Source organism: Pelodiscus sinensis, chromosome 17 (assembly GCF_052426305.1).
Source record: "Pelodiscus sinensis isolate ZL-2025 chromosome 17, ASM5242630v1, whole genome shotgun sequence".
Lineage (NCBI taxonomy): Eukaryota > Metazoa > Chordata > Testudines > Trionychidae > Pelodiscus > Pelodiscus sinensis.
In genome coordinates, this window is record NC_143068.1 from 26,487,962 (window position 1) to 26,515,287 (window position 27,326).

The window sequence follows — 27,326 nt, forward strand, 5'->3', positions numbered from 1 at the left end:
AAGACTTTTTTCATCCAGCACATTATTAAACAAGAACTCGTCATAGGAAGTTGGTGAGCCCAAGTAAATAGCAAGATTCAGAAAGAGATTGGAGTAATACCAATGACCAGAGCATCTGAAGTTATAATAAGGGAAGCTAACATACATTTTAGAAAGGATTTAAAACCATACGCTCAGGTCTTAAACCAATCCCCAATTATTAGGAATGAGGATGATACTTCAACGGGAACAGATTATCTCACATCTGCCTACTGCAGATTTTTTTGCACCTTTCTCTGAAGCTTTTGGTACTGGCCTGTCAAGGGATAGGTTACCGGATGAGGTGGATCTTGAGTTGGATCCATTCTGGAAATTTCTGTTCTCTCTGAAGCACTGTATTAGATGTGGAGGAGCAGGCCAGCATTCAGGGGGTTTTTTTATTATTATTATTTTTACTTCCTTGCATACTCAGGTAGGGCCTAAGAGACAGTTCTTAGTGCCCTGGAATTGAAAGGGCATGGTTAAGTCATTGCTTCCAACTGCCAAATAACACAGTTGAGTGTTTCAGCATATCCTGAATCACATGCAAGAGTCTCTAGGTATTGCAAATATATTTAATGGCAGTGTTTGAAGCTGTGAGATGAACAATTTTCAGGGCTGCACAGGACGAGACACGGAGTGATTGTTCTATAGACCAAGAAAGTAAGACAGATTATTTCCAATTTGACAGGTGTAGGTTATACAACAAACATTTGATAGTCATGAATTACACAGTCAGTTACTGTGCTGCTCACAGGTGCCTCCTGAGATACTTTTAAAGCAATAGAGTATTCAAAATCTTTGTCTTGCCACTAGCCCAGCGCTCCCCATCTCCCATTGGCTATGTCTAGACCGGCATGATTTTCCGGAAATGCTTTTAACGGAAAAGTTTTCCGTTAAAAGCATTTTCGGAAAAGAGCGTCTAGATTGGCACGGACGCTTTTCCGCAAAAGCACTTTTTGTGGAAAAGCGTCCGTGGCCAATCTAGACGTGCTTTTCCACAAAAAAGCCCCGATCGCCATTTTTGCGATCGGGGCTTTTTTGCGGAAAACAAATCTGAGCTGTCTACACTGGCCCTTTTGCGCAACAGTTTTTCGCAAAAAGGACTTTTGCCCGAACGGGAGCAGCATAGTATTTCCGCAAAAAGCACTGATTTCTTACAGTAGGAAGTCAGTGCTTTTGCGGAAATTCAAGCGGCCAGCGTAGACAGCTGGCAAGTTTTTCCAGAAAAGCGGCTGATTTTCCGGAAAAACTGGCCAGTCTAGACACAGCCATTATGTTTTTCCCTCTTGGTTCCTTAGGAAAAGATTTGCACATAACACAAGACCCATTTAGGCAGCAAGGTGCATCTTACAAGAAACAGACATGTCCGAGATTGTTCTGCAAGGCGGGGCTTCCCCTTGGGGAGAACTTTACTAGCAATATGACAAAGAATGCTTCCTGCCTTTGACAGGTTCAGTACATTCTCCCTGCACTTCAAAAACACCACCAGTAATTGCTTCCTCCTACCCATCACCAATGAAAAAAGGTGGGGAAATTGTCTGGCAGAAACAGGCAGCTGAATAAACAGATGCACTTCCTGTGACTATAGATAGAAGAGTGCAAAAGAGGCTAGCGTTTAGCACTAATCCTGAATTTCCTCCTCAGTGCTCTGGCCCACAGTCTACAGCTTCCAACACTAACACCATGTCAGTGGGAGCTATGGATGCACTTGCAGCTGGACAATGTCAAGTTATAGCAAGTGTTGAGTTTGATTAATCATGTAAGTTATGTAGAGACAGTGCAACCAAGGAGATGCTGCTGAGGCTCATGGACCTGGAATAATAAAATCAAGTGTGTATCAAGCACCATATGCCGTATTTCTCAAAGGAGGGTTGGAAATACTACATTTCTGATCAGAACTACTCTTATGTCACTGACAGTACCTCTTCATTCCAATACTTACCAAGGGCTCCATTTACAAATTGAGCCAAGTGACTATCAGAGGGATGCTTAAGACAACAAAGTTTGAAACATTTGTCACGCTGAAGCTATGGGAGCTGTTGGGACTGCAGAGATCAAACAAGCTGCCTTGGAATTTGATTTTTCTAGATTCCTTTTTCAGAGTCTCCCAGATATTGGCTGCCTCCTTCTGGCATTCCCAAAGAGCAGTCATGGTGCACATGTGAAATTCATCCCAATACCTATAGCCAAGGGAAGATTGGAAGCTGTTAGGTTCTGTCTTGGATCTTTCTACTCTTTGGCATTTTAAATGAACTTTCTCCCCACTGGAAACTGTCTGTTCAGTTGGCCCCAACACTTATATTTGGAGAACTTATTTGGCATGTGATTGCTGTGTGTTTGGCATTATGCAATGCCTCAATATAGAGCCTTAGTCCTGAACTGCTTACAGTGTAAGACCCTGATCCTGCAATGAGCTTCTCACATGAGGACTCCTACACTTCCTTGAGTGCAGTTGGGTTCTGCACAGGCTTATGGCTCTACCTGAACTGAGGCAGCAAGATCAGAGCCTTAAAGAGAAACAGAAGCCAGATGCACTGGGAAATGTGTGGGAGACTTGACCCAGTGGTGGTTTTAGTTAATGGAATCCTAGAACGAGAGAGTTACAAGGGACTGCCAGGGTTATTTTGTCAATTTCCTACCAAAATGCAGGCTTTGTTAGGTGTAAACCATCCTGGACAGATGACTAGCCAGCAGGAGCAGCCTGAGACCGGCTGCGGCAGCTGGCGCCCTAGTCGGAAGGCATGATGGGCGCCCCCGCCTGCACAGCCGTCAGTGGCCGTGACGTCATCATCGGGCGCTCGGGCCCGCGGTACCCTAAGCAACTGCTTAGTTTGCCTAGGTCCACGGGCCACCCCTGCTAGCCAGTCTCCAATGGAGGAGCTTCCACAACCTCCTTAGGCAGTCAGTTCCATTGTCCTACTGTTCTTACTGGAAATTTAGCTTTTTACCTCCCCACTCTCATGTCATTAATCCCCCTTTCTGATCTCACCGAGCTTATTTGCGAAAAACTAAAATCCCAGACTTGTTGAAGTATTTTTACACTTTTTTGAAAGCCAATTAAATCTATTTTTCATAAACTGATGTGTCCCCTTCTCCTCCTCCCCCCCACCACCAGCCCTATGCTTGGAACTCAAACTGAAAGTGAAACAGATTGAGAACAAATGTTTGACTGATTTCATTGCTGGTCTTTGTTCAGACTGAATGATGGGCACAATGTAAGCACAGACTGGGGATAAAGACATTGGCTCCGGAAAACTTTCAGTGTTCTAATCCAGTGTCTATACGGTATGAAGGATTCACTATTATTTTTATAAAAAACAGGACTATGTAGCACTTTAAAGACTAACAAGATGGTTTATTAGGTGATGAGCTTTCGTGGGCCAGACCCACTTCCTCAGATCAGATTTTTGATCTGAGGAAGTGGGTCTGGCCCACGAAAGCTCATCACCTAATAAACCATCTTGTTAGTCTTTAAAGTGCTACATAGTCCTGGTTTTTGTTTCAGCTACATTTCTATCACTATTTTTATGTACCTCATTTTTTTTTTTTTACTTGATATCATGCCGGACTGATAGAAGTTAAAAACTCTATTAATAGGGTGGTGGTAGAGGAAGAAACAGGAAATGAAACAATGACAAAAATAAGACACTTTGAAGAAAATACCAAAGGTTTTGGATAAAACTATGTAGAATTGATTGAAGAATGCCTGGCTTGAAGTAAGCCAACAAGATTTTTTCTTCCCATGCCTGAACCTAGGATCAAAGGGAGATCTAATACCTTAAAGACCCTGGTCTCGGGAGGCAGGAGGGGTGCGCAGGCAGTAATGGCTGGACAGGAATCTCTGACATAGAGAGAGGAAGGATGTTCAGGGGTTGTGTGTTGCTTCCAGCCCTGGAGTAAACAGCTCTGGGCTTAGTGGAATTTAACTAATCTTTCTTCTTTCCTTGCTAGCATTGGATAAATCCCATATGAGCTTTTGTTGTTTTATCCCTTCTCTCTGCATACTGTGTGTTGGTACTGAATGCATAATGCTGTTTTGGAGAACCTGGTTTTGAGTCACTTTAATTGGTTGCTTCTAGGGGCCTGCGGAGGAAAAGGGTTTACAGAGCCCAGATGCGGCTGGCATGGCATGTCAACACGGTAGGGAAACGGGGCTCCCACACAGAGATCTAGCCCAAGAGCAGTTGGACTCTGGGGTTCTGTCATTTGCAGGAAGGCCTGTCATTTGACAGGCTCTCAAGGGGAATTGAAGGGATCCAAAGAGCAGCTCACCCTTTAACTCTGACAGCGTCATTTGTAGAAGAGGCGAAGAGAATTTTTTATAACAAGGGGACCCAATTCTGTTATTTGGTTACATTATGTCCCTTTTATGCTTCTGGGACAACATGAAGGGATAAGAGGAGGGCCCCCTGAGAAAACCCTCTGTGCAGGGAGCCTCCAGGCCAGCAGAGGAGAGCTATACTGCCCTGTCCTGCCCCAGGTTGCTGAAGGTAAATAACTCAAGAGACTGTAGATGGACCTATTAGACCTGATGGTGAATTCTCCTCTGTCATCTTACTGGGTTTGCTGGCCATATTCCTCACTGAGGGATTTGATACACACATCTAGATGCTCTATCTCAAATTGGGGAGGTTTGAGCAGACTAGGGCCGCCCCTGCAGCCAGATGGACTAGCTGCTAGCAAGTGGCGCCCTAGGCAAACCATGCAATCAGCGCCCCTGCCTCCAAACCCCTCAATGATATTGCACCACCATTTGGTGCCCCGTTTAACTTGGCGCCCTAGGCAACTGCCTAGTTTACCTATATGGACAGGCTGCCCCTGTCTGGCTGGGGTCAGCACCACAAGCATGGGAAGACCACTTCTTTCTTGTTTCCTGGAAATGTCCACTATTTCTTCTTGAAGAATAGACATATGAGTGCTTTTCTTTTTAAATGGGATTTATGTCAGAACACCAGCTGCACAGAGTTCATTAAATAAAGCCAGTGTGGCAGAATAAATGTCTGGAGACCATAATGAGAAACATTGGTGTTAACAAGGTAAGCTCTTGTGTTCATTAGGGAGCTGCACGGCAGTACCCTGCAGCTGCTAAACAGGAAAACACAGCATGGTCAGGTAGGGGGTTAAAAATGATCTCTCTCTTCAAGCAAAAGATTAAGTGGGGCAGGGGAGAGAGAATGTCAACTTTTAGTGGTGGTTCTACTTTCAGCTGGGTGGTCACAATTCCCACAATGCTTCCCTCTTCCCAGGCTCCATCTGTTCAGCTAGACAGGCTATGATCAAATGACTTATCCATGTTGGGCTTCGGGGAAATACTGCACGATCAGAAATGAAGAACAAATGGTGCCGATTTCATACTAGGCTGCCTTCCAAAACATCAATTATTCTGATCTCCATATCTGTCAGTGGCCTCTGTATCTCACTCCTGGAGAGAACATGGCACAGGATGGGCTGGAGAAAACCATCCTACATCAGCTAAGCTGTAGATGGCAAAGGGAGAGTTAAGAGCTAAAGGCCAATAAGGGCAAGTTTATATTGCAGGGCAAAAGTCAAATTAAGATACGTAATTTCAGCTACGTCAACTGCGTAACTGAAGTCAAAATAGCTTATTTTGCCTTTTGGCGCTGCCTGCACAGCAGGGAATGGAAAGAAGAATGCTCTTTGACTTTCCTTACTCCTTATGAAATGAGGGTTACAGGAGTTGGAGTTAAGAAGTCCTCCAGCTCGACATTATTTCAAAATAACAGCTTGCTGTGTAGACGCACACTCTGTTATTTTGAAATACTTCAGAATAACTGATGTTAACGCTGCTGTGTAGATGTACCCTAACTGCCCAAGATAATACTTAGCAGAAAAGGGAATAGTGACTATTTTCCTTCAGCCACAATAGCCCAGGTTGTCTTGCAGGGTAGTCTATCCACTAAGAACTGCACAAGAGCCCCTGCTAGCGTGGTCAGGACTCCAGTGCCACATAGCACCATCTGCAGTTCCAGTCTTTCACTGGTAATCCATATTTGTTTTCAGCCACTCCAGCAGCTTCCTAGAAAATCAGGTATTATTGCAAATTGGAACAGAAATCAATTTCTTTAGAAATTAAACCAACTTTGTTTTTTAGAAACACCAAAGAGCTGTTTAGTAAAAGTCAAAAAGTGCAGTGGTATGATATGCTGTTGTGTGCTGCCAGGAAGAGATACAGGCTACAATTTGCAGTATGACACATGGATTCCACTGAAAGCCCCTTTAAAGGAACTTGGGCATTTTCTACAACTAGCAAGATCCTATTTATCTTCCTTTCCTAATTCAAGCCAGAATCTTTGCCCAGCATTATCACTCCAGGCGGTTTTCCATGCTACCCCCTTCTAATGCTTATGGAAGTTCTAGTTTGTACATGGGATTTGTCATTTTAAAACAATTAATGAAAAATGTACAAAATGTTCTATTTTCAAAATTAGTTTGTTTAATGCTGGGTGGATCTGACACAAAACATTTTGGTTTGTCAAAATAAATGGAGACATTTCATTGCAGGTCAGTGTGATATTAATCTGTGTGTTTGAGTTGTCATGCTACCTCAAGGGACTTACAGTTCAAGTCTTTCATGCCCCTTTCCTTCTCAATGGACAAGATCTCCCATGATGCACCAGTTCAAGACAAAAGCCAAGTGTGACATACTGGAATTTTCCATGGCATAAACATTCTGATTTGTGACCAGCTTTACTAGCTTGGGCCTCATATTTCTCCTCTTTAGAGCTGGTCTACATTAGAAAAGATGCAATGGTTCAAGTAAATTGATTTAAAATCAGTCTAGTTAAAGTGGTACAAACCTGCAACATGCACACACTTGAAACAGTTTAATCATTGCCCAGATTGGTGTAGTTTAATTCCATGCTAACTAAAACCCACTTGGATTAAACTAGTTAGTGTGTGTCTACATCAGAGTTTGCACTAGTTTAAATAGATCCATTTAAAATTGATGTAGCCACGCTGGTGCAGCATTACTAATGTGGAAAATGGGTGAGTTTCAGATTTGGTTCACAGTACAGGCTTGGGGAAAGTCACGTGTGCAAAGGTGATGGGAAAGAGCCATCAAAAACCAAAGAGTACTTAGGCCAGGTTTATGTACACCTGGCAGTGTGGGAGAGGTTACTTCGCACCTGGCTGCTGGGTCAGGTTCCATTACTGGGATGAAGGCAGGGTTACTCCAAAGATCCCCCAGGAAATCAGAAAGGCAGCTTTTCCTTCAGGGCACTTACTATCTAGAACTCCAATCTGTTCTCTGAACCAGCCTAGCAAGGCACCAGAGTTTTAACAAAGATCTCTCCTCCTATCTCACCGTTCTAATCCACTGGGAGGCCTAATGTTAGTTTTCAGGACACTCCTATTTAGTGGTTAAAGCCAACAGGAACAAGAGGGCACAGCTCTTACTGACCAGTCAAAGAGGAAGGGGGTCAATTCAAGGAGAAGTGGGGCAGCTCCCTTCTACTTTTAGCTTAGACTGAGGATGCTGTGCTCAGCCCACTACGCCCCATGCACAACCACGCACACCCCACTTACTTTTACCACTCTATAGCCTTTGTTACTTGGGCTATAAGATGGCAGATGTATCCCAGAAATAGATCTTGTGAACTGTGACGGGGCGGCCCGCCCTGCACTCAAGCCCAGGGAAACCACCTGGAGCCGGGGGGTGGAGAGGGCCCCACCCACACAGCCCTACTGGGCATGCTCTGAGGGGAGCCAAGATATAAAAGGCTGCTGGCCTGCTCAGAAGGGGCAGACCATGGTCTGAGTGGGAGCTAGCACCCAGCTGCCAGCGAGGGAGTTGCCAGGACTGCTGAATGTGCTGCTGCCAGGCCCCAGCCTGGCTCACCCCCAGCAATGGAGCCGCTGGCCGACCCCCCGTGACCCAGGCACCAGACTGGATACTGCCGACCCTGACGCTGACTGGGGAAGTGTCGCAACAGCCACCCGACCAATGCTGACAAGTGGGACCGCTACGGGCCGGGGGTAGGAAGTGACCCAGGGCAGGGAGTTGGAAAAGCCCCTGAGGGCTTGGTGTGTTGTGGGGAGGACCCCCTGCCGAGCCAGTGGTGGGAGCCACCCGCCACTCATAGGGCCCTGGGTCGGGGCCCGGTGGAGAGGGAGGGCCCGGGCCCCCCCTACCCCTCCTGCCCTGAACCCCGGCGAGTGGGGCGCTCGGCCTGAGGACTAGGCCACAGAGCCCTCATACTTTGGGACTAGGCCAGTGGGCTGTATTACCCCTAAAAGAGGGGCATTGCACTTTGGGGCTAGGCCCAGGTGAGCTGAACGATGTCCCGGATGGGGGTGGCAACCCCAAACTAGGGAGGAGCCCCCTGACATGAACTTAATGGTGTCAGCTAAACAGAGACTTCACCCCTTATGAAGCTGGAGATACATATGTAAATAATTGGCTCCTGGATTGCATTACTTTCTTCAGAGCTATCTTAAATGATCTGTAACCTATATTTAAAACTGACACTGAGTTGTCTTGTGACATTAGCCATATCACCTCCTTCCTCTGTTCTTCAGGTACACCTATAATCTGGGGATAGTGATCCTTCTCTGCATAGGGGCATGGAAGAAGCTGTAAGGTGAATGTTTGGGAAGCACTGAGATCCCTGGATAGATGGTGACAGGAAGAAAAGAGAAGCATCCTGTACCCCTTTCAGAGCAATGTTCCCCTTTGCTCCACATTCTTGCACAGCAGTAGGAGGTTGGCTTCTCTCCATCTGGGACAAATAGCTCATGTACTAAAGGTCAGGGATCCTGCAGAGAGCTGGTAGGAGTCTCCAGTGGTGCAGGAGTTCTGTCAGGTTCCAATTTCCAATTGCTTGGGCTGGTGGGCTTCTCAGCTCGGTCCTGTATCTTTCTTCCCTGGCAAAGGGTTGCCTGTGGCATCTCGTTCCTGTTCCCATGCAAGGCTAGGAATTCATTTCAGTTTTCAGCAGCCCCATCAATCCCAGTCCCACTGTTTGTCCCTTTTTCTAACTCTGAGGTAGGAGAGAAATGCCTTCATTCCCATCCTGCCTGTCATTTCCAGCCCTCCCCCTTTCTTTTCATTCCCTATTAGTTTCAAATGTCCTTCCTCCTCTAATCTTCTGAGCCCTCCTCCTTGGGTGGAAAGGTTTACACCTCCCAGTACATCTGTTTTTCCTTTGATTGCTTTCTGCACCTCCTTATTCCCTCCCACACCCCCAGCCTTTTCACTCCGTGGATTCATTGCTGAGGGGGCTCGAAACTCCAAGCACCTTCATTTATCTCTGCCAACTTTTCATTTTCTCTCTTCGTCCCCCTCTTCTCACTTGCATTAATTCATTCTGTTTCAATCCAAGGTTTCCCTGAACATGCTCTGTGGTGAATTCCAGCAGCTTTGCTATTTTACCCCCTTCTTGCTTTCCCTTTGTGGCATAGTGGGGGTGCTGTCTGCTCAGTGACCCGGGGTCCCCCTGCACTGTGATGGGAGATTCTCACTGACTCTCCCAAATGTGTATTAACCCAGGCTCAGCCTCCCAGGGAGAGACAAAGGAAGGAGGGCAGAGACTAGCACCTGGCTGGGGGGTAGGGCTGGAGGAGAGTTTTAGTTTTCGGTCTGGTTTCACGGAGGAAGCAGCCTAAGCAAGGGGCTGGGATTTAGGGGCCCAGTCTCCCCCATCTCAAGGGGGGCTGAGGCATCCTAGGCCTGGCCCTGTAACCGGATTACATCTATGCTGTGCTGTATCTTGGAGAAGCCAATAAACTCCCTCTATTCTACTGGCTGGTGGAGTCTGTCTGTGCCACTACGGGGGTGCAGGAGTCGGGGGAACCCCGACGTGCCATCACACCCTTTGGTCCTGATTAGGTTATCATCCCTGGTAACTGAATAGCTCCTCCACCTCCACCTTCGGAACTCGGGCTGCAAAGCTCATCTGCTCACTGAGTGGCCTGAAATTAATAGACTTTCACTAGGAGCAAGCTGGGCCTTGACCCTGCAGCATGGACCCTTGAGTTCAGCTTGCTTTTAGGCTGCTGAAACCTGATTAAATGCAGCGTGATGCCAACTGCTATTGTGTGCTTAGTCCTCAGCGTGGCCTACCCTGGCAGGGTTGTTTGACACCTTACTCACTGTGGGTAAGAGAATGTCTCATGAGGCCCTAAAGGCTAGAACCATGCTTAGCAGGAACCTTTATCTCCACCTCCACTAGCTGGGTGCAAAGCGTCTGCTGCCAGAATCTGAAGCTACGTCTACACTGCAGGCTTCTTGTGCAAGAAGTTTTTGCATATCTCTTCTGCAAAAAGCTTCTTGCACAAGAGCGCATCCACACTACAAAAGCGCATTACAAAAGCAATGTGCTTTTGCGCAAGAGAGCATCCAGACTGCATATACGCTCTCTCGAAAGAAAGCTCTGATTGCCATTCACAAAACAGCCACCAGGGCACCTGTGCTTTTTTCGATTGGCTCTTTTTGGGCAAAAACCCTGTTGCCCATCCACACACACCTGTTTGCACAAGAGCTCTTGCACAAAAAGGAGTTCTTCCTTGTAGAAAGAGGAATACCTACACTGCAAAAACCCCTCTGTTCTGTCAATTTACTGTAAATTTACTTGCGCAAAAACACGTGTGAGGTATGGACACTCCGTGGGTTTTTGCGCAAAAATTGATGTTTTTGTGCAAAAACCCTGTAGTGTAGACGTAGCCTGAGGGTGGGGAAGAAATTATTATTAAGGACTGGTTCCATGGTAAATGCAAACTGCAGCCTCTGACCCAGGTCCTCCAGGGCTGAGAAGCCAGAGGGCAGTGAGCTCCTGGCTTATATTTGAAAGAAATCTTTGTCAGAGCAGTGAGAGGCAAGCACAGAATCCCAGTGGAGCAGAGTATCTAAACCCTTAGGAAGTATCTATTCAGACGGCTAAAAATGCACAATAATAATAATAATACCCAAAACTACACTGTATGGTTTGCATCCTCAGCTTGCATCGGGAGTCCCTGGAGGGTCTGCTGACTCCCTGTCCTGCAGCCTCTGTGATGCCTTATTGTCCAAGTCTGCATGGGACTGTGAGTATTAGGGTGCATGATTACCTGGGGGTGTGTTCTGCCTCTCGGGTCCGAGTGAGCATGGCAGCATGTGCATTTGCCATGTGTTCGTAGGGAAGAAAAGCCACAGCTAGGGTTTGCTACTCACCCGCAAATAGTGTGCAGCCCCTGCACATCATCCCCGGCTGCCTCCTCGTAGCTGGCCATGTTTTCCCCCAGTTTTAAGATGCAGTCAGAGAAGCCTTGGTAAATGTTTTCACATTTAGTTTCTGAGGCCAACGACCTGCTCAAATAGCCTATAAACCAAAAAGGGGATTTATGTAACAGTGTGGCAACCAGCCCTGCATCAACCCAGTGTGGTCGCCTCCCCACCACTTCTAGCATTTTCTTTGGGAAAGGAGCCATGTTCTCTGAAGGGCTCCACACATGTAAAAGCCTGTTGAGCAGTGGTGGGCACCCTGCAGCCTGTGCGTCACCTGCAGCACTCCCCCCATTCCTCCGGGTTCTATGTGTGGCTTGCACGCAAGATTGCCAGATTCTGCTGGTTTTTGTCTGCACAGTGTTACCAAAGTGACAAATACGTAAAGCCAAGGCACATGAAGTGAGGTATGTGCACACAACATTGACTGTAAGAGCCATGCACTCCCTCTGCATCCAATCAAAGTGCTGCTACGGTTCAATCAGCACACCGTGCAAATACTAGGACATACTGGGTCAGACCAAAGGTCCATCCAATCCTGTACACTGTCTTCTGATAGTGGTCAATGCCAGGAGCCCCAGAGGGAATGAATAGAACAGGAAATCATCAAGTGATCCCTCCCCGTCACCTGTTCCAAGCTTCTGACAACCAGAGGCTAGAAACACCATTCCTACCTATCCTGGCTAATAAACATTGATGGCTCTATTCTCCATTAATTTATCTAGTTCTTTTTTGAACCTTGTCAAAGTCCTGGTCTTCACTACATCCTCTGGCAAGGAGTTCCACAGGTTGACTATGTTGTGTGAAGAAACAGGTTTTTTTGTTTTAAACCTGCTCCTTATTAATTTCATTTGGTGACCCCTAGTTCTTGTGTTATGGGAACAAGTAAATAACTCTTCTTTATTTACTTTCTCCACACCAGTCATAATTGTATAGAACTCTATCTCATCCCACCTTGGTCTCCTCTTTTCTAAGATAAAAAAGTCCCAGTCTTTCCAATCTCTCTTCATATCAGACCTATTCCAAACCCCTCATCACTTTGTTGCCCTTTTCTGAACCTTTTCCAATGCCAATATATCTTTTTTTTAAGATGAGGTGACCACATCTGTATGCAGTATTCAAGATGTAGGCGTACCGTGGATTTATATAGAGACAATAAGATATTTTCTGTCTTATTCTCTATCCATTTTTAAGGATTTCTAACATTCTGTTGGGTTTTTTTTGACTGCCACTGCACAGTGAGTGGATGTTGTCAGAGAACTATCCACAATGACTCCAAGATCGCTCTCTTGAGTAGCTGTAGCCAAATTAGTCCCCATCATATTGTATGTACAGTTGGGATTATTTTTTCCAATGTGCATTACTTTACATTTATCAACATTAAATTTCAGTTGCCATTTTGTTGCCCAACCACTTAGTTAAAACCAGATCAGACTGTGAAGAGCTTCAAAAAGATTTTACCAAACTATCTTGAGCAGATTAATATAATCTGCAAATTTTGCCACCTCCAGATCATTCTCCAGATCATTTATAAATAGGTTGAATAGGATTGGTCCCAGGACAGACCCTTGAGGGACCACACTAGTTACCTCTCTTCATTCTGAAAAATGACCATTTATTCTACCCTTTGTTTCCTGTCTTTGTAACCAGTTATCAGTCCATGAGAGGACCTGCCCTCTTATCCCATGACCGCTTGCTTTACTAAAGAGCCTTTGGTGAGGGACCTTGTCAAAGGCTTTCTGGAAATCTAAGTACATTGTATTAACTGGATCCCCCTTGTCCACATGTTTTTTTTGACCCCCTCAAAAATCCTAGTATATTAGTAAGGCATGATTTCCCTTTACAGAAACCATGTTGACTTTTCCCCAACAAATTATGTTCATCTATGTGTCTGACAATTCTATTCTTTACTATAGTTTCAACTCATTTGCCTGGTACTGATGTTAGATTTACCAGACTGTAATTACCAGGATCACCTCTAGAACCCTATTTAAATATTGGTGTCACTTTAGCTATCTTCCAGTCATTAGGTACAGACTCTGATTTAAAAGACAGGTTACAAACCACAGTTAAAAGTTCCACAATTTCACATTGGAGTCCTTTCAGAACTCTTGGGTGAATGCTATCTGGTCCTGGTGACTTGTTACTGTTTATCAATTTTTTCCAAAACCTCCTCTAATTACACCTCCATCTGGGACAATTCCTCAGATTTGGCACCTAAAAAGAATGGCTCATCTTTGGGAATTTCCCTAACATCCTTAGCTGTGAAGACCAAAGCAAAGAATTCATTTAGTTTCTCCATAATGAATTTATCTTCTTTGAGTGCTCCTTTGACATTTTGATAGTCCAGGGGTCTCATTGGTTCATGCTTCTGATGTTCTTAAAAAAACATTTTGCTACTTATTACTTTTTGATTTTTTTTGGCTAGCTGTTCTTCAAACTCCTTTTTGGATTTTCTTATTATCGTTTTAAACTTAATTTGACAGAGTTTATGTTCCTTTCTATTTTCCTCACTAAGATTCTACATTTTAAACAATGCCTTTTTATCTCTCACTGCTTCTTTTACTTGGTTGTTTAGCCAAGGTGGCACTTCTTTGGTTCTCTTACTGTGTTTTTTAATTTGCGGTATACATTTAAGTTGGTGTCTTGAAAAGTTTCCATGCAGCTTGCAGGGATTTTACTTTGTCCTTGTACCTTTTAATTTCTGTTTAACTAACCTCCTCATTTTTGTGTTCTATGATCTGTGCTATAGGGGAGGTCAGATGAAGATCTTGGGTATGGTCTGGACTTGGAATCTATGGCTGTGTCCAGACTTGACGGTTTTTTCGAAAAAAGTAGCCTTTTTTCGAAAACTTCCCCTGAGTCTAGACTACAGCCGCGTTCTTTCAAAATTAAATTGAAAGAATGCGGCTTTTCTTTCGATGGCGGAAAACCTCATTTCACGAGGAAGAACGCCTTTTTTCGAAAGTGCTCTTTCGAAAAAAGGCGTTCTTGAATGCAAACAGGGCTTCTTCGAAAGAGAGCATCCAGACTGTCTGGGTGCTCTCTTTTGGAAAAAGCGGCTTGCTTTTTCGAAAGTACTGCTTGCAGTCTAGGTGCTCTTTTTCGAAAGAGGCTTTTTCGAAAGTATCTTTCGAAAAAGCCTCTTTTAAAAGAGGCTTGCAGTCTAGACATAGCCTCTGAGACAGATATCAAAGAGTCCTGTGTGGTGGGAGAGAAGAGGCTGCTCTGGCTGAGGCGCTTAGTTTATTCATTGTGTGTCCTTCCCTCTATGACCCGAGACAAGAGCCTGGCTAAGCAGCCCGCAGGGCTCCGAGCCAACCCCCCTGCTCCATGCCTAGGGGACGGGCAGCCGTGCCCCCTCCCACGGCGAGGGGCTGCTTAGCCGTCGCTGGGAGGAGCGGAAACGCGGCACTTGCAAGCCACTGAGTCGCCCAGGAAGGAAAGCCCCGGGTGAGGTTCTGCTGCTGGGCAGGTCTCGCCCCCGCCGCGGGTCAGACGGGAAGGGCCCGCGGCTGGGCGCTGGCGGGCGGGGATGCGCTCCCTGAAGCCGCAGCTGCCTGAGCCCGACCGCCGAGGGCAGCCGCCGCGCTGTGGGCGCCTCCAGCCACCCCGGCGGGGGACAGGACCCAGCCGGCCCGCAGCTCCGCGCCAGGGGGCGCCAGAGGGCAGCGCGGGGGCGACCCCACCGGGCGGTGCTGTGCGCGGTGGCGGGGGTCTCTACGCGGGGCGCGGAGCTCTACGCGGGGTTCTATGCGGGCTCGCCCCAGCGTGTCCCCTGCGGGACCCGAGCCGCGCGGGGTGCCCGTCCCTTACCCAGCGTGAGGAGCAGCAGCGCCGTGCCCAGCCTCTGGCCCATCGCCTCCTCCGGCGGCTCCGCTCCTCAGGGGCTCCGGCGCGGCTCGCTGCCCGGGACCCGCAGCAGCCCGGCGCGGCAGGGGCAGTCCATGGTGCTGGAGACTCAGCGATCGCCCTGCCCGGCTCCAGCTGCCTCTCAAGCCCTTTGCCTGCCCCGGGGCTTCTGCCCCCTGGCCGCTCGGTCCGCGCTGGGCCCCCCAGTGCAGCTTGCGGGGGGGTGAGCCCCGCGGGGAGTCCCCTTAACACCCATCCACCAGCTCCCTTCCCCAGCAGCTCCTGGCCCGGCACCGCTGGGCGGCTCGGGCATCTGGAGAGTTCAGCTCCCTCCCCGGCCCCTTCTCCTCCCCCCGCTCCCTGCTCCTCCCACAGCCCCGCCACCCCACACCTGAGCCTGGCTCCTGGGGGAGAGGGGTAGCCAGCCCCTGGGCACGCTCAAGGGGCGGTGCCTGGGAGGGGATAGGGAATACTGGGGGGCGGAGGGATATTCCTCCTCTCACATATCCCCCCCTTCCATCCTAAGTGAGGGGCCCAGCATCAGGAAACCCACGAAAGTGCATCAGCAAGCAGGTTAGTTCCCAGCCTTGGGGGTTGTTACCAATCCATCCCCTTTCCCCTTTCTTTAGCCGGGCCAGACTGACCTGGCCCCTCCTGATTCCCCAGGTGTGGCAGGTTGGGCTCTGGCTTTGGCAGGACACTTTTCTAAAGAGCAGCCTTGAGAGCCACCTAACCATGGTCCAGAGAGGAGGCTCAGAAGAAAGGAATTGAATGTAGGGGTCTTCTGTGCTCATGCTACCTGGCAGTCAGGTACCCACTCCCCTTATGAACAGGTACACCTGGTGGCACACACAAACATTCTCTATGGAGACACACTTGCACTTTGTCAATGTATAGATCCCATCACATACCCACACAAACACCCCCAGGTACACTCACTCACACACCCTTACAAACACAGATCCCATCATGCACCTGGGTGCGCACACTCCCAAATGCACACATTCCCAAACACATGCACAGAAACAGCTCCCATGGACACACATTCCCATTCCCTTACAAACATGCAGATCCTATGCACAGTCCCAAACATACCCACAGAAACACCTCCCATGTACACACTCTCCCTTACAAACATACAGATCCTATCGTGTACACATACACACAAACTCCCAAACATACATAATAAGCCCACACTCTCAAACACACCCACCGTCTCAGACACACAGAAACATCCCAGTCTCACACACATTTCTCTCTCCCATTCACCTTCTCCCTCACCGGCAAATAGCGCTTGTGCAGACTCAGTGGAAGGAATATTTTAGGCCACCAGCTGTTCTTTGGAAGGCGAAGTGCAGTTCCCTGTCATCATGTGCAAAGCCATCTCTGTCCTCCTTCAAATCCTCTCTTAAAGCTCTCCTCTGCCAAGATGCCTACAACATATTTCACAGCACTTAGGCTGCTGGTGTGCTAAGACCACAGCCCGCCATGCTGACCAATATTATGTTTCCTGGTACTGCCCTTCTGTCCGTATCCATCTCATTTTAACCTTATATTTTAAGTTCTTCAGGGCAGGAATGTTTTGTACTGTGCATATACAGCACCTCGCTCGGTGGGATTCTGATCCTTGTGTGGGGCTCCTGGGTGCTACTGTAATACAAATACATAAATAATAACAGTAACCATCAACCATTTTGAACCAAAGAAACCAGCAGCAGGGAACTGGCATGTGAGGTTCTCAGCTCTGGCTGGGACGGGAGGATTTTATGCCCCAGGGCTTCCTTCCAGAGATAGGCTGTCCCAAGGGAGCTGTTGCTAAGAGAAGAGGCATTTATCTGAGATTACCAGACCCATTGATGAGGGGGAGGGGAACAAATGGGGCAGCTGCCCCAGGCCAGGAAATTCAAATGGGCCCTGGGGCTCTTGGATGCCTCTACTGCAGCAGCAGTGGTAGCCAGAGCCCTGGGCCCTTTAAACCCATGCCAGAGTGCCACATGGCACACTTTGGGTGGTTCAGAGGGCTGGATAGGAGAGGGAGGGTTTGCAGTTTGGTGCACTCTGGGGTGGTGCTGCAGTCTGGCTGTCCAAGCCCCATCCCTTACGCCCGAGGTCCTGCCCCTTCCAGGTGCACGGAGCTGGACCCCCTTTTCCCACCTTGCCCAGGGGCCTGGCAATTCTGTCAGCTCCCCTCAAGAAACTGTGCAAAGTATAGAGGGCACTGGGCAGCAAAGCTAGAGATAGGAAAAGGAGCAACAAGGATTGACACGTGGAGATGGCAAGGGGTATTGGAGACTCAGGGCATGATCCAAAGGCCCTTGGATTTCAGCCCAGTTCAGGTCAGGCTAGCTAGGGTTGTCAACTATGGTTGGATGTATTCCTGGAGATTTCAGCACATGTCCTAATCTTTACTTAAAGATTAATCTTTAATTCCGGGAGATGCTAGGCCAATCCTGGAGGGTTGGCAACCTGAGGTCAGACCCGAATAGAAAAACCATCCTGGCCGATAAGCTGCCACCAGAGCTGAAATGATAAATGGACACAAGGGATCAAACCCCAGACACAGCATGTGAACCAGCCTGCGCAAGTGGTGCCCACTCCCACCTCCCACACCTGACTCATCTTGTCTTTTTCCGTTTAGGCTTTATCACGGCCAATTCCCTAAACTGAATTGTAATGCAAAATCCTAGTGCCACCTGCTGGCCTCTTCTCCTGTTTCATGGAGGACATGGATTAGATTACAGCAGGGCTACTCAATTTTGGAAGCCCCGGGTACCACAAAGATACTCACAGCACATGCAGAGGGCCACCGCAACTTAAGTGTGGTTGCATATATATGCAAATATACACAAGTTATTTCACACTGATGGGCATGAATACAAAGATTAAGGCAAGACTACACAACACGCAGGCTCCATTGAAGTCAGTTCTGCTGATATTAATAAAATGCAATATTTACTCGATTTCCACCCATAGGACAGCACTTTTAATGAGCAATGGCAGTCCAGGAATTTAACTACTAAAACACATATCAACAGAAGACCATTATATTGACTACTTTTTTCTTTTGGCTCCCACCCACATGTTGAGCCCTGTGTAAATCCAAACTGCACCACGGGCCAGAAATAAACGGGCCACAGGCCGCATGTGGCCCACAGACCATGTGTTGAGTAGCCATGGATTACAGAGTTTCCCAAAATGTGCTCTTTGGAGCCCTGGGGAGGTACAGGAGCTCTGTGAGAAAATATTAATGACAGTTATATGATCCTGTTGTTTTGTAACTAACTTTCTGATTGTTTTCTTGGGGGAGAGGGGAAAGAATTTATAAGAAATAGTCAAGAAATAAAAACAGAATTCCAAAACTTGCCCTATGTATTTGGATACCTATTGAATTAAAAATCATGATATTTTAAGGGCTCTGCCAGATATTCAAGATTCCTTATGGACTCCACATCTGAAAAAGTCTGGGAAACCCTGGATTAGAAAGTTGAGGACTTTCAAGTGCCCTTTTTCCATGGAGATTATCACTCTTGTCTCTGTTTTAAAAGTCTCTGCAAACGTTTATCTAACACAAAACCAATGGCAGTAGATCTGCCCTCAGACGCAACTCACAGTACCAAACTTCTGCCTTGATGCCAATAGCGTTGGGTAGGCTGGGATACTGGAACCACTGTTTATCATGCTGGCTAGTAGTGTTGCATTGTTTCCTTGAGCTCGCTGTATTGCATTTTGTCTTAATTGTAAACCCTTTGTGTTCTTTGTTTGTACATCACCTAGCACAACTGGGCCATGATCCATAGCTGGGATTTTCAGGAGTTACCTACATTCAACCAACCAACAAACTAGTGTGGGCAGGCCAGCCCTTATAAGCAACCCTACAATAACAGATTATTATTTATTTGTTTGTTTAAAACAATTCTGCATCATCACAAGATTCTATATACATATAATCATTCATAATTAATTCATAATTCATATATTTGTGTTCTCAATGATCTCTCGGGATCTAGGTGATATTTTTCCTGAAGGCTTGTACATTTGGCCCCAATCCTGCAAAGACTTATCCATGTGCTTAACTTTATGCACAGTAAGCAGTTCAATTAACTTAATTGAAGTCAATGGGGCTAGTCATGGTAAATAAGGCTAAGCACATGTGTAAGTCTTTGCTGGGTCAAGGCCTTAAATGTTATCACAGAAACAAATCTGCTCTTGCTAAATCTGCCCACCATTGTTTCCATCCCTCCACCCCGTGTGCGTTGGAGATTACCATTTTGCATATCTAGAGCTTGGTTCTGCTCTTGCTTACATCCAGTGATGTGGGGGAGGGGTCACTTTTCATTTACACTGGTAGTAATCAGGGCCGAATCCCACCTTTACCCAGACACGCTGTTTCCTGCCCACTCTCACATCACTTCATGGTCTGGGAGTGTCACAGTTCAGCCTAGTGACATCACATTGCAGCATGTTTCACTTGTCACTGTAACAGCACATTAACCCTGCCTGTGACCAGTGTCAAGGCCTTCTTGAAGTGGGAGATGGGCACAGGGTTGTGTCGTTTTCCATTCCCTCCTGGATCTGTGGATTAGGGACAAAGCAAGCTCTTTGGGCTACAGATGTCCCAGGGAATGCCCTTTCTCCTGCTGCAGAGAGAAGAACCCTCCGAGGATGGAGACGGAGAGCATACAAATGACCTTCTGCTAGGACTGTTGGTTTAGGACAAGGAACAAATTGGCTGGTAAACGATAGAGCTCTTCTTTGGGTTTAATTTAAATATATCAGTATGAGCTAAATCGGTCCCTGAAATAATGCCATTGACTTTAGTGGAGTTCAGGGGAGCCGACAGCCTCCACGGGCCCCTCGGCAAGGTGGGGGGGACAACCTGCACTCTCAGAAGGAACAGGGCCTCGGGTGGAAGGGGCGGGGGCGGGAATAGGGGTGGGGGCGGGGCAGCCAGCTCTCAGAGATGCATGGAGCACACAGCGCAGAGCTCCGGCAGCCATTTAAAGGGCCCAGGGCTCTGGCTGCCGCTGCTACCGCCGGTCCCTGGAGCAACTGCCCCCTTTGCCCTCCCATTCCCACCCACTGTCGTCGGGCTAGGTGGTGTTACAATGGAGTTTACAGAGACCAATTACAGTAATTCCTCATTTAACACTATAGATGCATCTCTGAAAATGTTTGCGCTAAGCGAAACCGTGCTATGGGGGGTCAATTTTCCCATTAAAAATAATGGAAAAGGTGGGGGTTGCGTTTCAGATGGTGGTGGCAAAGTCAATTTTTTGTTGGTGCTGGGTCGTCAACGTCAGCATTAGATATCTAGCAACACAAGACACCACGGTTTGTTAAAACACAAAGATGAACACGTGAGTGAGTGGAGGAGCGCTGTGACCACGTGTATTCATACGCTCATGCGTATTACCACTGTTTTCACCAACTTATACCACCGCGCAAAGTAGTCCGCCACTTGATTATTTTCGTGTTATTTTGGGGACGGTCATGTTATTCGAAAAATGTTCCCTAAAAAAAAATCGTGCTATTGTGAAAATATGTTAAGCAGGCATGTGTTCAACGAGTAATTACTGTATAGGCTATGTGTACATGGCAGCGTTATTTTGGAATAACCGACGTTATTTTGAAATAACAGAGTATGCATCTATACAGCAAGCCATTATTTCGAAATAATGTCGAGTTGGAGGACTTCTTACTCCGACTCCTGTAACCCTCATTTCATGAGGATTAAGGGAAGTACGTCAAAGGGAGAGTGCTCTTGCTTCAACTTCCTGCTGTGTAGGCGGTGCCAAAAACCAAGTTAAGCCATTTTGACTTCAGCTATGCAATTGATGTAGCTGAAGTTATGTATCTTAATTTGAATTTTGCCCTTCTGTGTAGACGTGCCCTATTGAGAGCAGAAGTTCAAGTGTCTGTACTCAAGAAGTAAAATCAAATTCTTTGTCTACATGCAAGTAGCCTCAGTAGCCACGGTGGCCATTCAGAGAGCTGCATTACTGTTGTGAATGCAAGGGAGGTGAAAACTGCAACCTCCCTCCCCCATTTGCCAAACTACTCCAACCGGCTCCCACTTTGGCACATGCCAGAGACACGTTTTGTCTCTGAAGGATGCAGATTATTCCCTTTATTTGTAGAATTATGGATCAGTGCATCACACAGCTCATCTTTCTCTTGAAAGCCCATCTCAGTCTCTGCCCAGCTCAGAATATCTGCAAGCCCTGAAAGGAAAGCAAACATCAGTGTGGTTTGTTTTTTAGAGAGAAGAATCCTGGAGTGCAGTGATCAGAGCTTCTCTAGAGTGAAACACCAACCGCACAGCAGGAGAGTAGCCGCTTACCTGCCTTGGAATCCTGTGCTTCATGCAGGGACAGAGCTAATGTGGGTGATGATTACATGCATCCTAATCCTCTTAGTGTCAAGGGGGATGGTGGGATTTCATCAAAGGGGGCTGTTAATGAGCGGTGGCCTCCTCCATGGGGAAGGAACGTATTCTGTTGGGGACAATGTGTTACCCAATCAAGGAAAGCCGACTTTAAATGTGAGCCCTGCATAGCAGGGATTGTCTTGACTGGCAAAGGGTCCATGTATGGTTCTTTGAAGAACCGGTGAAGAACAGGCCAAACTGGTGACCAGGGTCAGGCACGACCATTATTGGGAATAATCTTGGCAAAAATTTCAAGGAGACATGTACAAACTTGGCACTGGATAGACCCAATTTGTCCTTCCCCATCTGTGCAGAGTGGCTGAGACAAGAGTGGCTAGCTATGGGCAAAAAGGAGGAAAGTATTAAAGGAGGCCTTGGTGCTTGCCTGTATTGCTAGCATGGTTGGGTTCACATCCCCCACGAGCCATGGCTGGGGAGTGAAAATTCTATGTGCTTGGACACTGTGGTGAGGAGTGAGGTTTAAGGACTTTTAGAAAAGGGGAGTCCCATACTAGTCCGGCTGCCGCTACATAGACAGTTCCAGTTTAGGCCCCTCATTCAATCACCAGCTTCACAGGACGATCAAGGACTAGGAATCCTGGCAGTGTGCAGGCAACAGGATGGGTGGGAATGGTCTGCAGTGACTTCCTCTGGCCCCTGACTGGATTTAGAAGGAACCAGCCTGGCTAGGGGAGAGAAAGTTGCAGGGACTTAACGCCTAGGAGAGAAAGATGCAGGGGAAAGCCAGAGGCGGGAAGCTTACAGGAAGCAGACCCTGTCACTCCTGGTACTGGATGGTCAGAGTGTGCTCCAGAGTCTCGCCACATGACCGGGTGCAGCAGGGTTTCATCCATCGCTGGGTCGCTGGTCTACAAAGCACCTTGGGAGCGGGTACATGGAGCCGCTTGGGAAGGCCTTCGAACCGGCACTTCTGGGGCAGATCAAGAGGCTGGGTCTCCAAGGGCAGCTCAAGGTTACTCTGCATAGCTGCAGGGTCTGTATCCATGTCCTCAGCATCAGCATCAGAGACCGGATCAGCACTGGCATCTGCTGGAGGCGTGTCTGGGTCCTTGGAGGAGACACTTGTCCTAAAACAAAATCCAGAAACATGCTTGTTTGTCCCACTTCCAACCATCTGCAGATTCCAAAACAGCTTGTGAAACAAATTCCTCCTGACCCAGATCTCCTAGTTAGTGACCCCCTTTTGACTGAGCTCCGAACCCGTGGGGAATGGTAATGATCATTCTGGCAAGTGGGCGCAGGAGGGAGAGAACCCAAAAGAAAACATGCTGGGAACCATTCACACAACAGATACCTCGCTACAAAAAGGAGGAGGAGGAACAGTCTGAGAGTCACTCAGGGTATGTCTACACTACCTCCCTAGTTCGAACTAGGGGGGTAGTGTAGACATACCCTCAGGGACGGAGGGCAGGATACAAGCATTGGAAAGGAGCTGCTGCAAAGAGAGAAGGATGAGGTCCTGCGAGGTGACATTCACAAGGGACCTGCCACTTTGAAAGTCTCAAGGGCCTGGACAAAAGGTTGAGGTGGGGAACGATGACATGAGTGAAAGGAAAACAAAGTTTTAGAGATGATCACAGTGGTCCAGACTGTGACTGTACTGCTGTTATTTCAAATGCATGGCTTTTTCATCAGGCAAATTAACTGATTACTCCAGCTCACGACATCCTATGAGGAAGGAAGGGAAGGGAACTTGTATTATTCTTCTTTGACAGACAGAGATACTGAAACAGAGAGGTGAAATGACTAGAATCATAGAATTGTAGGAACCTCAAGAGGCCATCCAGTCCAGTCCCTGCTCTCCTGTTAGGACTTAGTATTAGACCATCCCTGACAGGTGTTTGTCTAACCTACTCTTAAAAGTCACTAATGATGGAGATTCCAAAACTTTCCTAGGCAATTTGTTCTAGTGCTTCACCATCCTGACAGTTAGGAAGTGTGTAATGTCCAGCCTAAACCTCCCTGGCTGCAGTTTAAGCCCACTGCTTCTTGTCCTTTCATCCGAGTTCAAGGAAAATATTTTTTTCCTTCTTCCTTGTAACAACCTTTCATGTACTTAGGTTATATCATGTCCCCTCTCAGTCTTCTCTTTTCTAAACTAAAGAAATCCAGTTTTTTCAATCGTCCCTCATAGGTCATGTTTTCTAGGCCTTTAATCATTTTTGTTCCTTTTCTCTGGACTTTCTCTAGTTTGTCCACATCTTTCCTAAAATGTCATGCTGATTAGGCCGCAGCTGAGCCCTATTCAGCATGAAGTACAGCAGAAGAATTACTTTTTGTGTTGACAACACTCCTGTTAATACACTCAGAATGAAGTTTGCTTTTAGCTTGTGCTCCACTATGACTCTTAAATTCCTTTCCACCATCCTTCCCAAGCCGACATTTCCCATTTTGTACATATGCAATTGATTGTTCTTTCCTAAGTCAGATACATTTGTGCAGCTGTCCTTATTGAATTTTATCCTGGTACTTCAGACCATTTTATTTCTGAGTGCCTGATTTAAAGGGGGAAATGGCCCAAGGCCAAGCTCTGAGTTAGTGGCAGAGCCAGGATTAGACCTCAGGACAGCCTGCTTCCCAGCCTCATCCTGTCCATCATTGCATCCTGCTTCAACAATTACACTTCTCCATGGCCCAGCTCTCCCAACTCCAGCTTATGCAGAATGGGCTGCTGCTGATGTTGCCTACAAAGTGCAAGCACTTTTCTCTCCCATCTCCAGACAGCTCTTGTCCCCCAAGATTATTACAGGATCCAACTCCAAATAGCCACCTTTTATTTGAAATCCCTCTATTCCACTTACCGGGGGTCCTTCCTCTGGTCCCTCCACCCCTGCCCACTAGCCTCTTGGAGAGATCTGGGCACAAAACCATTTCCCTCTTTTTATCTCTCGCATTCAGAAGCAGAAATCAGACTGTGCAACCCCGCGGAATCACAGTGGAGAGGCCTAAAAGATTCGGAATGAACTTATTTCATCACCTGCCACCTGCCACCTGCCACCTTTCACTTCCCCCTCTCCTGGGCCCCAGTCATGCTTCCTGGCCCAGCCTGCAAAGACACCCCATCCCACACTGTACTCACATAATGCTCCCCATCACGGAAGCATCTTCAGTCCCATGCAGCATGTCCATGAGATAGTCACAGGGAAGCAAAAAGCCACAGGTTCTGTTACACAGTGACTCACCCTGAGGGGACAGCTGGGAGGCTGGGAGGTTCCTCGAATGCCAGCGACTTCCAGTAGCTGACAGCTAATGCCCGTAGACGGAGGATCCTGCGATCAGCGCTCTTCAGCAGCTTCAGCAGCGACAGTTTCTTGAGTATCTGCCAGATTGGATACAATGGGAATTACGGGCTGAAATACTTTATTGCCTTCCTTGAGGCTGTCACAGGACAGGAGCTACAGGTCACTTCCATCCACCCACACATCCTTTCCAGCCCCTTGGGTTATCATGTCAGACAGATCCCCAGTTGTACAGCCCTTGGCCCATAGACGAGAGAAACACTTAGATGGTGACATGCACACCATCGCCCTCTGTTTACATTCCAACCACAAGCCTGGGACACCTTGAGATGAACATACATCTCAGGAATCCATGTACTGCTGCTCGGCTTGCAGAAGGGCAGGGTACAAGAGACATGCACAGATCTCACACTACCATCCAGTTTTAGTGTCTATTGCCTCATAGTGAGGGTGACACCTATCTACCAGCAGCTGGTACATGCACAAAACCAGGGTGGCTTCTTACTCTCTTTAGATGATTCTTCTCTTGTTCCATGTCACTCAGTTGACATGGTGCAATCCCCACATCTTCAGTCTGTGAAAGGGAAAAACCAGGCACACTTAAGGCAATAGATTGGAGCTAGAGAGGTCCCCTTGTAGCCAAGAAGGCTAACGGCATGTGGGATGCATTAGGACAGGAGTGGCCCGAGGCAGGCTGCGGCAGCTGGCGCCTCAGGCGGAATGCGCAATTGGTGTCTCCGTTTGCACGGCTGTCAATGGGGTGATATCATCATCGGGTGCTCTGGGTGCCCCATGACATCAGCATCAGGTGCCGTTGAAGGTGGCACCCTAGGCAACAGCCGAGTTGTCCTATAGCCACGGGCTGCCCCTGCATTAGGAGGAGCATTGCCGGCAGATCTAGGGAAGTGATTGTTCCCCTTTATTCGGCACTAATGAGCCACATCTGGAGCATTGCGTCCAATTTTGGGCCCCCATTACAGAAAGGTTGTGGATGCATTGGAGAAAGTGCCAGGAAGGGCAACAAAAATGATGTGGGGGCCAGAGCACATGACTTATGAGGAGAGACTGAAGAAACGGGGCTTATTTAGTCTGCAAAAGAGAAGAGTGAGGGGGGAGTTTGAAAGCAGACTTCAACTATCTGAAGGGAGGCTCCGAAGAGGATGGAGAGAGGCTGTTCACAGTAGTGACAGATGGCAGAACAAGGAGCAATGGGCTCACGTTGCAGTGGGGGAGGTCTAGGTTGGATATTAGGAAAAACTATTTCCCTAGGAGGGCAGTGAAGCACTGGAATGGGTTCCCTAGGGAGGTGGTGGAATCTCCATCCCTAGAAGGTTTTTAAGTCCTGGCTTGACAAAGCCCTGGCTGGGATAATTTAGTTGGGGTTGGTCCTGCTTTGGGCAGGGGGTTGGACTCAATGGCCTCCTGCGGCCTCTAACAGCCCTAGGATTCTATTTAAAACTAGAGTGGACAAAGCACTAGCAAATGCATTGTAGGGAGCAATGCAGCCCTGTTCTCTGGGGGAACCAGGGTCTAGATGGGACCTGATCAGTCTTTTTCTTATCTTTAATGTCTCTGAGTCTCTGAGTTAGGGCCACATTTTAAATAGCACTGCTGGAACACCCTACTACGTGTGCAGCATTGCCTTAGAGTTCTTTACATCAGGGCCTTGCTGGGACTTCCCCCTCTGGGTGTGTTGGTTGTTGCTTTCGTGGTTGAGTCCCATCAAAGTGCTCAGCATTATACAGCACGTGTAGGAAAACCAGGTCCCGGCCCACAGGCCTGGGAGTCTGCAACATTCCCATCTGAGGGCAAATTCTCCCCTCTCCCCCGGCCACACACACAGTCCCTTTGCCACTCGAGAGGTTCAGGGAGGAGATCACTACAATTCATGAAGGGTCTGAAGAAGGACTGACCGTACCTGGTGAACAGGGGCTTTCTTCTTCCCTGAAGCCTTCATAGTCCTTCAGGGATAGTTCTGTAAGGGTTTGGATAGGAGGTTTTGTAGCAGACAAGCAAGATATCTGAGAGGTACCTGGGAGCTCCCTCTTGCTCTGAGATGCTACTTGCCCCCTCCGGGGTCTGATATCTTGGGGTGATGTCAACTCAGACAGAGGCTGTGACCTCATTTATCTGTGACACCTGAAACCAGATGTCAGTATTGAGGATAACAGGGTCTGCTTGGGGAGGTGCAGATGGGATGATGGGGGAGGGGGGGGTTGATGCATACCTGGGGGAGGAATAAAAAGAAGGGTGTAACATTAGTAGTGAGAAGTTCTATCTCCCCAATAGGACAGTTTCTAATATAACATAGGAAACCAAGAAGTGGAGCAGTACAGCAAATGTTCAGGGCAGAGGACTGGCAGCCACTCTTGGGCTCCACTCCCAATATGCCATCCCTTGAGAAAAACCAATCCATGCCTCAGTTTCCTCATCCATAAAATGGGAATAGTCCTGAGGCTGTGAGGTTTTGCTAATTAGTAGGTATGAAGCTGCTGAGATCCTGAGATGAAAGACAATGTAGCTGTGCAAACTTAATTATGATTAA

At 47.6% G+C, this 27,326-nt stretch overlaps 3 protein-coding genes across 5 annotated transcripts in view; 1 reads left to right on the plus strand and 2 right to left on the minus strand.

Moving 5' to 3' along the window:
- Positions 1–579: 579 nt before the first annotated feature.
- Positions 580–19,506, minus strand: LOC112545585 (neuritin-like). Of its 3 annotated transcripts, XM_075901298.2 has the most exons (4): positions 15,059–15,431; positions 11,192–11,339; positions 1,964–2,201; positions 580–666 (listed from the first exon to the last, which is right to left on the minus strand). In XM_075901298.2, exons 1-3 carry the CDS (start codon positions 15,099–15,101, stop codon positions 1,976–1,978), a joined length of 417 nt encoding a protein of 138 aa, XP_075757413.2. In that variant the 5' UTR covers positions 15,102–15,431; the 3' UTR covers positions 580–666; positions 1,964–1,975. The 3 variants fall into 3 exon arrangements, with proteins under 3 accessions (XP_075757413.2, XP_089625842.1, XP_075757412.2); XM_089769716.1 differs by lacking the exon at positions 15,059–15,431 and adding an exon at positions 19,359–19,506 and having other exon boundaries at positions 580–2,201; XM_075901297.2 differs by having other exon boundaries at positions 580–2,201; positions 15,059–15,430.
- A 104-nt stretch (positions 19,507–19,610) lies between these two features.
- DBNDD2 (dysbindin domain containing 2) overlaps positions 19,611–27,326 on the plus strand; it is a 38,502-nt gene continuing 30,786 nt past the window's right edge. The window contains exons 1-2 of the mRNA XM_025184023.3: positions 19,611–19,826; positions 21,355–21,475. The gene's annotated coding sequence lies outside the window, so the exon portion shown is untranslated. The remainder of the gene's footprint in view (positions 19,827–21,354; positions 21,476–27,326) is intronic.
- Positions 21,165–26,858, minus strand: TP53TG5 (TP53 target 5). The gene is made up of 5 exons (XM_025184022.3): positions 26,700–26,858; positions 25,287–25,355; positions 24,725–24,861; positions 22,285–22,609; positions 21,165–21,315 (listed from the first exon to the last, which is right to left on the minus strand). Exons 1-4 carry the CDS (start codon positions 26,736–26,738, stop codon positions 22,300–22,302), a joined length of 555 nt encoding a protein of 184 aa, XP_025039807.3. The 5' UTR covers positions 26,739–26,858; the 3' UTR covers positions 21,165–21,315; positions 22,285–22,299.